The 15,194-nt window shown below is 41.3% G+C and overlaps 1 protein-coding gene across 1 annotated transcript in view; it reads left to right on the top strand.

Annotated features, from left to right (window-relative positions):
* Positions 1-15,194, top strand: part of LOC109935161 (anoctamin-5) — a 178,753-nt gene that overhangs the window by 89,369 nt on the left and 74,190 nt on the right. Inside the window, exons 5-6 of the mRNA XM_048606897.1 lie at positions 6,639-6,749; positions 11,919-11,963. Coding sequence (XP_048462854.1) covers positions 6,639-6,749; positions 11,919-11,963 — 156 coding nt within the window. The remainder of the gene's footprint in view (positions 1-6,638; positions 6,750-11,918; positions 11,964-15,194) is intronic.

The raw sequence follows: 15,194 nt of genomic DNA, 5'->3' as shown, positions 1-15,194 counted from the left end.
TTTTTTCTTCCCAGATGCTGCCAGACCTGCTGAGCTTTTCCAGCAACTTTGTTTTTGTTCCGTGTTTATCTAACCTTTCCTCATGACTAAAATGATCCAGACGAGGCAACATCCTGGTAAATCTTCTGTGCACTTTGCTGGAGCAGTGAAGATCTGAGAGCGCCCATAAGAAACCGGGATTGGAGCATTGCAGAGATAGAGGAGAGTTGAAGAACCGTGAATGGTTACGAAAGGGAAGGAGGGGTTTGAAAACCGGGCTGAGGGTTTGAAATTGTTGATGTTCTCTGACTGGGTGCTATTGGTGGTTAGAGGTCACTTCTGAGTAAACAAGTTAATGTGGGTTAGCACGTGGGCCACTGTTATGGTTGAATTCAAGTTTAGGGAGTGTGCAAGATAAGAGGCCAACTGGAGAGGATTGAAACATTGGGTCTAGCGGTAACAATGTGGTTTTAATGTGCAATGTGACAGTGTGATTTTGCCAAATGAAAAGATTTATTTGAAGAAATTATACTCTTCAATATATGATTAAATCATGTTATCGTGTGATTAAAGGTGCATAATATATATACATAACTTTAGGAAGTTGGATTCTGGAATAGAGGCAGAGCGATTTTGATGATGTAGATGAATCTGTGTAGGATTTTTGTTTAAAAGGTCAGAAGGTCATTCTGAGCAGTGACTAAATGTACTAATGGCAAGAAAATGTGTAACTACACTCAAGTGCCCTGACAAAACCCCTGTAGAGTTAATGGAGAAGATGTTTATACTCATGAGTTCATGACTTGCAGAGTAAACAGAAAAAGAATGTTAGATTTGGTTCAAGGGCTGTCTGGAAGAAACCAGATTTTAGTTCAAAAGGTCAAAAATCACATGACATCAGGTAATAGTCCAACAGGCTTATTTGAACACACTAGCTTTTGGAGTGTTGCTCCTTCCTCAAAGCTCTGAGGGAGTGAATAGAATTGTGAAAATTCAGACCCTTAGATCTGTGAAAGTTTCATGCTGGTAGATTTGGAAATGAATCATAAAATTGTCTCTGCTGTCCACAGAAAAGAAAGTAGGAGGAGTCCATTAAATAGAAACTTCATTTCTCTGGACTCAAATCTTTGTAATGGATAAAGTTAGGCAATACTTTCAAAGGTTATTTTGCTGTTAAAGTTACATTCTTTCTAATGTATCTTCTATATCCATATTTCTTGGGGCTGTTTTCAATTTGTTTTCTGTTCTTAAAGAGCATCTACAGCCTCTTGTAAATATGTTTTGGTGACTAACCTACACTGCAACTAAACTTAAAAAAAAAATACATATGATCTGTCAAGCCAGGTTTCATTCTCACGTCTGATTTGTCAAGTGTTGTCATTAGCTGTGACCATAACCCTGCCCATATTCCTGGACTGTTATTTTTAAGGATGAGAGATAAACAGAACTGCAGCCATTCACTCTTGGCAATGTTACGTTTACTGTGTTCGAGGAAAGTAGGCCAGCTAAATACAGTTTGATTATTTAAAAATTAAAACAGTTGGAAAATATCATCTTGGGAAAACAGGGTTTTTTTTTAAAACTGCCCCTTTAAAACAAAGCATGTTGATGTCCAAATTCTTTTTCAATGAATTTGTATGGGTTTGTGTGAATAAAGATGGCTTTTGGTGCTGACTGGTTGCAGTTTAGTCACCATGAGAGCATTTCCTACGAGTTTTTTTTATCTATATAATTTTAGTCAGTGGCTGACTCACGTCTTGTAGGGTGTTGTATTCTGTGGTGTGTCTGTGATGTTGTGTGCACTGACTCATTGTTTCCACGGCACTGTCCTCCTCTTTCATGGAGAATTTCAGACCACATATGACAGCCACGTTGGCAACAGCTCAACTAGTAAAAGCCAAAGACATACGTGTGTACGCGCGCACACATCTGACTGAGGTACTCGTTGAGTTCAGTGTAAGAGAAATTACCTATAATTTAGTTCAACAGTTTATTTTCCTCTTTGTCAGTCTGCAATTACACTCAGACCTAAGACTCCAGCCTAGGGTTCATTTTAGATAGGTTAGACTGCTTAAAGCTAAGGTTTGAGCTCTGTTCCAGAATGTTGGACACAAAACGTAGCATGACACTTCTAATGAGAGGTTAAGCTAAAACTTTTTCCACCTTCTTGGGTGAATATAAAAGACATCTAGCACTGGATGGGGAAGAGCTGTTCAGTAAGTATTTATCCCTAAATATGTCTCATCAATGTCCATCCCTGATTTGCTCCTGAAAAGGTGATTATGAACCTCTTTTTTTTTTTCTTGAACTGCTGCTGTCCCTGTGTTGAAGTAGCCTCATGCTGCTGTTAGGTAGGGAGATCCATCTTTATTGGACCAGCCATAATGAAACCAAGGCAATGTCTATTCAAGGCAGGTGATTGGGAAGAGAAATTTGGATGGGATGGTGTTCCCCAGGTTTTAGAAGGGCTAACAACAAAAACCGTGGCGAGTTCCTGTAAATAGTAAAGCCACCACAGTCCTACCAGACCACAGGGCTGCTCTCTCAGTTGCGAGAGATGACTGGTGATGGTTTAGTCTGAGGTTCACCGTACCTCAGGCGATTCGAGGGGTTGAGACAGAGTGTCTGTCATGGTAACCTCAGCCAGTTCAGGAACTGAACCCACGCTGTTGGCGTCGTTCTGCATTGCTGTCCAGCCAACTGAGTATAGGGAGTCACCATATTATAAGACAGTGTACCCTGCAGTCAACATTGACGGAGTGAGTAAATATTTTAAGGTGGATGATGTATAGCTGATATTGGTTCCCTGAGACTTGGATATCTACCTTCTTATTTTGTCATGGGTTGTGGGTGTCCATGGCAAGAGCAGCGTTTGTTGCCCATTCCTAATCGTCCTTGAACTGAGTGTCTTTCTAGGCCATTAGAGGGCAGTAAAGAGGCAACTGAGCATGTCGGTCAGACCAGGTGAGGATGGCAGATTTCCTTCCCATAAAAAGCAGATGGGTTTTTATGACCATCCCTGGCTTGTCGTGGTTACTATTACTGAGACTAGCTTTCAATTCCAGATTTATTAATTGAGTTTATATTTCAGCAGCTTGGCGGGGTTTTGAACCTATGTTCCCGGAGCATGGATTCCTAGTCCAGTGACGTTATAAATTCAGTGAATGCCTTATACCCTCTAATATTAATGCAGCATTACATCTGTAATCTGTTGTATCCATAACATGAAGCTTGCAGTGAGTTCAAATTAAATTTGATGTGAGTCTGCCCTGGAGGTGTGGAAGACTCAAGGTAGCACTGCTCCAGGTAATCTCATACTTTGCTTTTCTGTTTGTATTTTTTAAAAAAATGGAAATGGGTGTTTTATCGGAATCAGGAGAATGTGTGCTGACACCCCAAAACACACTCAGCACATACATGCGAAGCATTCATGTGCGGTACTCCTGTCAGTGGTGTCACTATAACCTGTTTGCTCATATTTACTGTGCTTATTTGGGTGCTGCCATGTTTTTTATTGGCAGAGTGTTTCACAAAGTGTGCAAGTACAGAACTGTCCGCATGTTCAATGTCAACCTTTCAGGATCTCGGGGAAACACAGCCTTAGGTTGGTTTACAATTGAGGAATCCCCCCCGCTTCTTGCTGTGGATAGGATCTGAACAAGCGATAAACCACATCTGAATAGTATTGTGTTTATACTGATACGCGCGGCAGATCAGGTTTTAAAGGCAGTTTTACTTATTTTAAAGTATAACCTGATGAGATCTATACAGTAGATTGCAACCCCAGGAAGTGACCTTCTTAAATCTAGACTCAGCTGGATGAGGATTCCTACACAATGGGTGACTGGAAATCATAAGGCATTGTTCCAGTGTGGTCTGTGCTCTCTTGGCTGCCTCAAAACAGCAGAATTAATTAATGTGTAAATGAAAAGTGCCCAGGCATAGAATACAAAAGGCAGAGAAGCTCCATATGGTAACAACGACGGTGCAGGTAACTCTCCTACAACGCGATAGTTGTATTCTTGTGTGACCTCATGCTATAGGAAATCGCCGTGGAAAATCACGTTATAGGGAAATTGTTACAGAAAATCACTATAGCCGTACCGCAGAAAGTTCATGTTATCCAAACAGCGTCCACTATTCATCAATCGCGTTACGGCCAATTCGTGTTAACGAAACACACATTATAGCAGAACTAAATAAAGAACAAAAACAAAGTTGCTGGAAAAGCTCAGCAGGTCTGGCGGCATCTGTAAAGGAAAATACAGAGTTAACGTTTTAGGTCCAGTGGCCCTTCCTCAGAACCTATGGCAGAACTACCTGTACTTGGAACCTCTGTCAGTCAGTCCACACTTGGAGCATTGTGCTCTATTCCAGTGTCTGTATCACAAAAAAAATCAATAAAGCACTGCAGAGAGTGCAGAGTAGATTTTCGAGGATGCTGTTAGAATTAAGAGGGTTCAATTGGAGGAAGGGTTATGCAAGCCGGGCTGCTTTCTCCTGAAAAGAAATTGATGATGAGGAAACCTGATACACTGCTTTTAAAATAATGAAGTGCTCTGATAGGCATGATGTGGAGCAACTATTTTGATTTACAGGTGAGACCAGGACGGGGTAGCAGAAATTTGAAATAACCATTTAAAGAAATTAGGATGAATTTCTTACACACGGAGTGTAGCATGTTCCACAGAGAAGAACTGATTGGTTGAAACAGATGGTGAGGTTGCAGTTAGGGAAATGCTTGATGCATACAGGAAGGAGAAAGTCATGTTCGGAAAATAAAATTAGAACAGGAAGAGGTTTGCACAAAATATAAACACAAGGAAAAATAAGTCAGGTCGAAAGGCCTGTTTCTGTGTGATGGGTGTGTTCAATTCCATACAAAAGAGGCCTGAATAATTTCATCCATGTAAAGCTGTTTATTCTGATATCAGGGTAGATGACACACCATTGTCCTGCTCCAGCAATTCTGAACATAATCTGGCTCTGAATTTGTTTGTAGTGTGGGGTCCTTGTTAGCAACAGATTAGTTGCCAATTCACCTAAACTGAAGAGGGTTCAGAAGATATTTACCAGGATGTTGCCAGGTACGGATGGTTTGAGTAATAAAGAAAGGCTGAATAGGCTGGGACTTTTTTCTTCACTGGAGCATAGGAAGTTCAGAGGCAACCTTATAGAAGTTTATAAAATAATGAGAGGTTTAAATAGGGTTAATGGTAGTTGTCTTTTCTCTAGGATGGGGGATTTCAAGATTTCAAGATGGGCACATTTTTAAGGTGAGAGGAAAAAGATTTTTAAAAAGTCATGAGGAGTAAACCTTTTGCGCAGAGGTGGTTAGCATGTGGAATGAACTTCCTGAGGAAGTGCTGGTTGTGGGTACAACTACAACATTTAAAAGGCATTTGGATAAGTACTTAAAAAGGAAATGTTTGGAGGAATATGGGCCAAATACAGGTAGGTGGGACTAGTTTAGTTTGGGATTATGTTCAGCATGGTCTGGTTGGACCGAAGGGTCTGTTTCCGTGCTGTATGACTGTGTGACTCTGCACGTTCATCATCAAGTCTCTGGATGAGGTCAGTGCCTTTCTGGTTAAGCCAAACTGGTTAGACCTCTTTGGGATGGTTGAGGACATCTCAAATTGTTTCTGCTGTACTCCTGGGGACCCTGTTGCTGCAGCCAAGTTCTGAGCAGAGTGGTTGCTTGGTGCTGGCTATATCAGCATGTCTTCCTGAATGGATCTAGTTTGGAGTGATTGTTTTGGAGAAAATGTGACTGTTGGTCTTCTATTTTGGTACCAGGTTTAGAGGATCTTACTAAGACAGTAATGGTGGGACTTCTTCAATATTTTGTGACTGCTGTTAAGTTTTCCAAGTCTCTGAAACATGCAGGAAGGGCAAGGATCACTGTTCCTGTTGATCCGTGACCTCAATCCCAGCTTTGAGACTCTGGTTCTCCAATAATCTTTTTCCAAAGTAAGCCATTAACTGCAGAGCATATATTGTCCTTTTTTGAATGTGCTTTTGGAATTTGAAGACTCTAGCATAGTGGTGGGTGGTAACTATTGTACGTCCTGAGTTGCCCCAAGGACATTTAGATTTTTGGGCATTTAGAGATATTAGATGAGCCCTAAAGGATGGTAGCGAATCCAACAGGTTTGGCTTTAACAACAACAACAGCAGTTTTTATTGCCATTTCCTAATTCCAACCTGGCATCGATTTATGTGGTGAATCATTCAGCTGCCTTGTGATTTAGACCAGCATTAGAGAACAGAACAACCTGAGGATCGATGCTCCCTTCTCTAAAATTCACCAGACACAGAAAGATACTGTGCTGTAATTGTTTTGTTGAGCAAGAATAGTTAGATTGTGTGACAATTGTAGTTGTGTTTGATAGCTGCAAATAGCAAATGAATGAGGGGCTAATTTGTATTCAGAAGACACTTTGTCAGAAGCAAAACCATTCTTGTGCCCAAATTCCTGCATACCTCATTGCTATTGCTACATAAGTGGGCATGGACTCTGAGCTGCGGCTGTGTCTAGGTCATTTGCCTTTTGGACAGTAAACAGTTACCTGCTGTGTCAGGGTTAGAAAAATGGGTCTGTTTTCTCTTTGCTCAGACTCATGTTTTTCATGTTCTGTCTTCTGCTTATTCCTCAGATTGACAAGCAGATCCACAGCAAAGACTCTGTTTTCTTCTGTGATGGAGTCAGAAGAATTGACTTTATCCTTTCCTATGTGGATGATCCTAAAGATGCAGAAAAGAAAATGGTAAGAATTATGGCTTTAAGTATTCATGTTCTTTGGCCACTGAGTCTAGAATCTAGGAAAGATGGAACACTATTGAGCTGTTTTACTTTGACTTTACTCTTTTCACATCTGTCTCTCATGTCTGTGTATTTAATTCCTTATTTGTCTTGGGTCACAAATAGAATATACATTCTTGGACACAATTGTTACCTCAAGTTAACACGAGAGCAGGAACAAGGGTAGCAATTCAGCTCCTCAGATCTGCTCTGCCATTTAAACCTATGTCTGATCTCATCTTTTCTACCCGCTCTCCATAACCCTTCATCCCATAACTAATTAAAAATCTGTCTGCTCTTCAGGTTTACTCAGTATCCCAGCGTTCATCACACTGTGGAGTAGAGAATTCCAGATTTTCATGATCCTTTGAGAGAAGTAATTTCCCCTCATTTCCGTTCTGAATCTGCTACTCCTTATCCTAAAACCATGAACTCGCATTCTAGATTGTCCCACATGAGGAAACATCCTTTCTACACGTACCTTGTCAATCCTTTTTGCATTTTCTATCCCTCAACTAGATCTCGTCTCATTCTGCTACATTCCAGAGCTATGGGCCTAAAGTATGCTAGGATTAGGGTCTGTCTCTTCATAAGACAAACCCCTCATCTCTGAAATCAATCTAATGAACCTCCTCTAAGCTGCCACCAATGCAACCACATCCCCCCTCTAGTAAGGGGACTAAAATTGTATGTGTACATTCAGTCCAGACAGTAACCTGACTATACTAAGAAAGAGATCGAACGACCTTGTCTTTTCCTTACTTAAGGAGAACTCTGTTGCCTCCTCGGCTTCTTCCTGCATGGCCACAACTGTAGTCTGTGACTGTACAAACTGCCAGGCTTAGGGTACCACCCACAGGTCTCTGCAATGTTGATGGAATGTACTGAACTAGCACCAGTGATTGTGGAACTGAAAACGTGTGCCTTGTGCTTGCTGGATGAAGTGGTGATTTTGGGCGATACGATGGAGGTGAGGGAATGGTTATGGCTGTTCAGGGCCCACTGGCAAGTCCCCACACCTGGGTGATCAAGAGAAATGGGCCAATGTACTGTCTTCTGATGAAGAGTCATCTGGACTCCAAACTTCAGCTTTGTGTCTCTCCATGGATGCTGTCTGACCCGCTGTGATTTCTAGCATCACAGCAATGCACTGCAGTTTTGTTCTCATTATTGTCGCATTTCTGAAAATAACAGAGCCAGTACCAAGCCTGAGACTTGCCTCTATTTTTCCCCTGCTTCATTTTCTACTTGTATTCCAGAGGCATTTTGGGAGTGGTGTTCTGGCTATTGTACAGAAACTTGAGTAGATAACCCAGGCTTATGTTTGTGTGCAGTATCAGTGGACCACCGCAATCTCTGAAGTGAGGACTTTCAGATGAGATGTTGAGTAGAGACCCTGCCACACTATTTGGAAGAATTGCAATAGAGTCATTTTGCTTGCCTGGACAGTGTTAATCTCTCATTGGACATCATGGGAAAGTGGGACTAATGTAGATTTAGTTTATTTTTGGTGGTACAGACTCGGTGGGCTAAAAGGCCTCTTCTGTACTGTATGATTCTATAATCAACCAACACATTATTGGTGCTTTTTGTGGAACCTTACTGCGCACAGAGTAGCTGCTTTATTTCTCCGTTTTCCAATATTCAAGAGGTGACTAGATATAGCACTTGGGGCAAATGGGATCAAAGGTTATGGGGAGGAGGCAGGATTAGGCTATTGAGTTGGAGGATCACCCATGATCATGATGAATGGTGGAGCCTCCTGCTCCTATCTTCTCTGTTTAATAGTAACCTCATTTCCAAATCACCGTAATGTTCTTTGCAATGCTCCGAGGTTGTGCAAAACTTAGCTTAGTTGTGGAAGGTGAACAGTATTAATACTGGTAGATTAATATACCTTGACGAGTGATATCTTGCTGATAACTATTTTCTTGATGGCATTTTCAGTCTTTGAGCGCAGGCATCTAAACACGGTAGCAATAAATTGATATTCCCTAGTAGTGTTGGATTAGGTATTGACACAGAACTAATTCCTATCACTGTGTCTGTAAGTCAACAGCGATAATGCTGCAACTGTTGAGATGGCTAATGTTCCTGAGAACTTCTGCAACATGTGGGGTATAAAAGTTGTTTTGTAGGTAAACTATGCTCATTTGTTCATGATCTTTCATAAATTTTGCTTATTTACTGGAGGCTCCTTATTTTATCAACTTAAACAGTTGTGAGCTTTTTCGGGTGGTTGGCACTAATATTTATTCCTTTGGACTCCAATCTGATTTAAAAAGCTCAAGATTTGTTTCCCTTTCAAGAGAATCGTTTTTTTTCTCCGAATGTTGCCAACGTTACGTCATTTCGTAGCTACAGGAGTCAAAGCCTGAGGCCCTACATTAGTGAGTGGAATTTAAGATCTCTTGCAGTATGTTGTTAAGCACCCAAGGCCTAATTCCTCATGCCTCATTGGCCTGCAGTTGCCTGCCTGCCTGCCTTTGAGTGCTGGCTGTCAGCCAGGTTCAAATTGATTCACCACGCAGGGAACATGCCAGTCAAAACTAAGCATCATTCTAAAGAGGAAGGGGAATGTAGCATGCTTCAGCAGGCTATTGTCACTTGGACACTGTACGTTTACCAAATATTTGAAAACATCCGTGTAACACGTGGGCTTTCACATACATCATTCTGCTTATGTCAATGCAGGTGTCAGGTGAGCCAATCTCTACAGGGGCATGTTTTTTTTTCTTGTTGCTACTGAAATAGCTCCACAAAGGCCGGTATCCTGTCACCAAGTCACCCTTTATTTACAAGTGCATAGTACATGACACTGACCCAGCTCTGAGTGACCAGAACCTCTGACACTCCTGTTTATAATCTGCCAGCCAGGGCTCCCTGATTGGACCAGATTAACAGCCCCAGTCAAAGAACTCCTATTCTATGAGGTTCACCTTGCTGACCTTGTGCCAATCACTACAATGTTAACAGCAACATAGCGTTTAGAGGGAATTAGAGTTTTATGAACTAATCCCTAAAAACAGTGATGTAATGTAGAAACAAAAGTTCAGTGTTGCATGGGAGGGCTGTGTATGGCGTATGGGAAATGTACCATTATACGTTCAATCTGGGAATTAAAAGTCAACATAATCATCTATCTTGTAAGTGATTAGTCAATCTGGGAAGAAATGTGTGCACTATCCTGTGAGGCATTTGTAATTTTCTTCATAGACTATACCGTTTCCAGTTTACAAACCAACCTCACAATTTGTACAAAGTTGTATGGGTAACAGTTGCTGCCTGGTGCTGTTTATAATGATATGATGGGGCCTCAGCACATCCTGGTTACAAATGATTTGGGATCTGTGTGTCTCCCAGCTGCAGTGTTCATTCAGTCGAATCAGTAGGCGTTAGTACACATCATTAATTGAAAATTGCATCATAGATTGCTATGTTGCCAGGCTGAATAAAAATATACCCATCACCAACTCTTCAGAGTCAGGAGTCACATGACACCAGGTTATAGTCCAACAGGTTTATTTGAAGTCACAAGCTTTCTGAGCGCTGCCCCTTCATCGGATGAAGTCTGATGAAGGAGCAGCGTTCCAAAAGCCTGTGATTTCAAATAAACCTGTTGGACTATAACCTGGTATTATGTGACTCCTGATTTAATTCAGTATTTTCTAAATAACCTGTTCAGGTGATATTATTATGCACCTCTGGAGCAGGTGGGACTTGAACTCGGTCCTCCTGGATCAGAGAAAGGGCACTCCCACTGTCCCACAAGACCCCCTACAATTCAACTTTAAAGTATTCTGAATTGCCCTGTTTGGGCATGTTATGATACAATTCCAGCACAGGTGGGACTTGAACTCCGATGCTTTGGATCAAAGGTAGGGACAGCAATACTGTGCCACAAGAGCCCCTACAATACAGGCTTGCAGATCCTACCACACCTCCATCTCACCAGGTCCCCCTTTAAACGAACCCAGTCACTTAACAAGGCAATCACTTCCAATCACCTGTTGAACTACTTGCTCTGTTAAGACCCAGTTTGACCAACATTCACAGTAATTACTTTGTACAAAAGGTCAATAAATAAGTAAATGTTAGTAAAGTAAAAATAAATTGATTATAGGTCCCCCGAATGATTTCATTTTGATCTGTTAAAAGAATAGTAATTGCAAATCCATCTCTTCTGCAATTCACTTTCCAGGATACCTGAGTTTGCTTATTTGGATTCCATTTAAGATTTATTTAATAAATTGTCTTTGCAATTGATGGATTTTGTAGTTTCTGGTGGAATTAGATTCAGATTTAGGTTTTATTGTCATGTGTACTCGAGTACAAGGATAGAGGAGTACAGTGAAAAATGTAGTGTCGCCCACACAATGCCATCTTAGGTACAAAGTACTGCAACTCTATCCATCTTCTATCCACCTCCCACTCTCTCCCTATTTATTTCAGAACCCCCTTCCCCTCCCCCTTTTCTGATGAAGGGTCTAGGCCCGAAACGTCAGCCTTTCTGCTCCTATGATGCTGCTTGGCCTGCTGTGTTCATCCAGCCCTGCACCTTGTTGTCTATGTTCATGATTAGACATCTTTGAATATTTACACTGCTGTGTTGATGCGGGAAATGCCTCCTCTATTTCTGATTGTGAGCTTGTGCTGTGCAAATCTGAATGAAATTAAACTGCAGTGAACTCCTAGTATTCTCCTGCCTGTCTCTGTCTCCCATTACTGAGGGTCACTGAGTGAAGGAATTGGGAACAGTGTCAACCCATCAAAGATTTGTGATTCAGAAGGTCAGCTTTGTTAATTAAAATGATTCTCCTTTCTTAAATGTGCCAGAGAATCCACTAACAAAATGGTACTGACACATTGTATGAGCCAAAAAAAACCTGTCTCTCACACAATATTGCTCTCAAGTGATGTATTCACTTAATGGTGCTCTCAAGTGATTTTCTGTGTCTAATCTATATTTGACTTCCAAGTTGACACACGATACCACTGTTTTAATTCAATACATTTTACTTTGCTTTCTAATCTCCCTCAAGCTCTGTAACCAAAAGATATAAAAAAAGTCCCTGATCATTGTGTAAATCGTTGGGCGCAAGTATAGTGATCACTACTTTTTCATTTATTTTAGTTATTTCATCATAGAATCATCATAGAATCCCTACAGTGTGGAAACAAGCCCTTCGGCCCAACAAGTCCACAATGAACAAAAATAAAGTTGCTGGAAAATCTCAGCAGGTCTGGCAGCAGCTGTGAAGGAGAAAACGGAGCTCACGTTAGATTTAAGTCCACAACGAACCTCAGAGCATCCCATCCAGACCCATCCCTCTGTAACCCACCTAATCTACAAATCCCTGAACAATTTAGCATGGCCAATCCACCTAGCCTGCACATCTTTGGACTGTGGGAGGAAACTGGAGCACCAAGAGGAAACCCATGCAGACACAGGGGAGAATGTGCAAACTTCACACAGACAGTCACCCAACGGTGGAATCGAACCTGGTTACTGGCACTGTGAGGCAGCAGTGCTAACCACTGTGCCACCGTACCACCCTAAATATTTCCTTCCTTTTTTTTTAAAGTCTCCTTGAGAGCCTTCAAGTAGTGTTTTCACATTTGAGGGAAGGAAGATTCGGTTTTCCGATGTACCCACGCACGGAGTCAAAATCAAGAATGTCTTCAGATGAAAAAAGATTAGAGGATGGCAAATAAACGAACCAGGGCGCACAGAGAATTTGGTCTTAATTTTAACACCTTCTATTCAATCCTTTGTTTATACAAGATTTTATATGAAAGTTTACAAAAAGCAGTAATTTCATCACCCAGAAAGTGGTTAGTCCATGGAATTCACTGCCACTGATAGCAGGTGAAGCCAAAACAGTGAATGTTTCACTGAAGCCATTAGATATAGTTTTTAGGGTTAAAGCGATTGAATGGTATGGGGAGAAAGCAGGAACAGAGGACTGAGTTGGATGATCAGCCATGATCACATTGAATGGCAGACCAAGCTCAAAAGGCTGAATGGACTATTCCTGTACCTAATTTCTGTGTTTCTATGTTTTACTAGAAGTAGTACAGCAAATGTTTTATGACCAGCACGTATGGGACCAGGAATGTACCAGTTGATCGAATATATTGGTTGATCTTGAGGTCCACATAATCAATGTAAACACACACTAAGTAATAGAAATGTAATGAAGGGGGTGTACGTATCATTGTTATACTTTATTTACAACATAATCACTTAAATAATAATGCAACTTTGTCTTGAATAAAACTTACCAACACAGGGCCTTCTCACTCGCACCCTCTGCTGACCACTTGGACATTGTGGATATTGCAATACCACAGTAAACTTCAGGTATTGGAGGTGTATAATTGAATAAAGTTTGCTGTAGTTGGAGCTATGAAAAGCTGGGAAATGTTAGTGGTAATGTCAGTGGATGTGTAATCCAGAGGCCCAAGATATTGCTCTTTGAACATGGTTTCAAATCCCACCCTGACAGATAGTGAAATTTAAATTCAATGAATAAAATCTGGAATTGAGAACTATTCTCAGTGGTGGTGACTGAGTCTATTTGAATCTATAATCAATTGTTGTAAAAACTCATTTGGCTCACTCATATCCTTTAGGGAGGGAAATCTGGCTGGCCTGGCCTACACATGACACCAGACCCACAGTAATGTGGTTGACTCTTATTTGTACTCTGAAATCATGGAAACATAGAATCCCTATAGTGTGGAAGCAGGTTATTTGGCCCATGGAGTCTACACTGATCCTCCAAAGAGCATTCTACGCAGACCCACCTTCCTTACCCTATCCCTGTAACCATGAATTTCCCATGGCTAACCCACCTAGCCTGCACATCTTTGGATTGTGGGACGAGACCAAAGAACCTGGAGGAAACCCACACAGACACGGGGAGAATGTGCAAAATGGCTGGGCAAGCCATTCAGTTCAAGAGCAATTATGGATGGACAACAAATGCTGGCCTAGTTAGTGATTCTCACATCCCTTGAATAAAGATGGAAGTTCTGTGCACCACAGAGGCATCAGAGGTGGGAGGGTGTAATTACAATAGGAAAATTATCACTGACAATCTCCGCTGTGTGTCAGACATGTGTTCGTGCCAGAGATAGTAGGAGTTAACAAGGTGTAGAGCTGGATGAACACAGCAGGCCAAGCAGCATCAGAGGAGCAGGAAGGCTGACGTTTCGGGCCTAGACCCTTCTTCAGAAATGCCACTTAGCCCTGAATCAGGTGGTCGTAGGTTCAAGTCTCACTCCAGTAACATGAGCGCAAAACACGGGCTGACATTCCAGTTCAGAACTGCGGTTTTGGATGTGTCAACTTTCAGATGAGACATTAAACAGAGATCTTACCACCTTTCTCAGGGGGAGGTTAAAGATTCCACTGTGGAGAGCAGGAGAGTTATCCCAGATCTACTAACTAATGTTTATACCTCAAACATCACTAAGAAAAACTGTTTAGCTCGTCATTAGCATTTTGTTTCTTTAGGAAACTCACTCTGGACAAATGAGTTGGCATATTTCCTAGATTACAACAATGGTTACACTTCAAAAGTACTTCACGACCTGCTCTAAAGTGCTTTAGTGGCTGCAAAAGATGCAAAATAAAAGCAAGCCTTATTTCTTTATAAAAATGGACATAGAGACTTTGAATGGAGGTGTGGACTGACATGTGGAATGAGCTAAACAAAAACAAATTGATGCCAAAACTCAGCGGGTCTGGCAGCATTTGTGGGGAGAAAGCAGAGTTAGTGTTTCAAGTCTGGTAACTCTTCATGCAGAAACTCAAAACGTTAACTTGCTTTCTCCACACAGATGCTGCCAGACCTGCTGGTTTCACCAGGAATTTCTGTTTACGCTTCAGGTTCCCAATTTCTGCAGTTCTTTGTAGTATGTTAATGTGGTATCAGCTTACTGGTAGATCTCTCGTATTGCTGCAGGTGCTGAGTGGATTTCTTATGGCTGTTGAACAATAGTGGTGTTTATTTCAGAATGAGGAATAGTATGTCATAATTTAAAGGGATAAACCAGTTGTTGTAGGTATAACTGAACCATGGTAACAGAAATAACAAGACTGAGAGCCCAACATCGTGGATTGTAATACCTTCATAAAATATAGGGAAGGATGATTTGAGAATGGAGTAGCTGTGCTAGTTAAAGGCAGAACATAACTAAATCTTGTTTTCTATAATTCGGTAATCCTTTATTGATGAAAATATGTCTCTCCCCCCACCCCACAACCCCCCCTCCACCCATAACCTTTAGATTGCAACAAACAGTTTGGAAGGCAATTGTATGTTAGCGTTTATTGCTAGATGATTTTATTTTAAAGGGGTTTGGTTAGCTCAGTTTGCTAAAGGAAGGTGTGAAATAAAGT

This window comes from Rhincodon typus, chromosome 17 (assembly GCF_021869965.1).
Source record: "Rhincodon typus isolate 14 chromosome 17, sRhiTyp1.1, whole genome shotgun sequence".
NCBI lineage: Eukaryota > Metazoa > Chordata > Chondrichthyes > Orectolobiformes > Rhincodontidae > Rhincodon > Rhincodon typus.
This window is presented reverse-complemented; position numbering and strand designations above follow the sequence as displayed.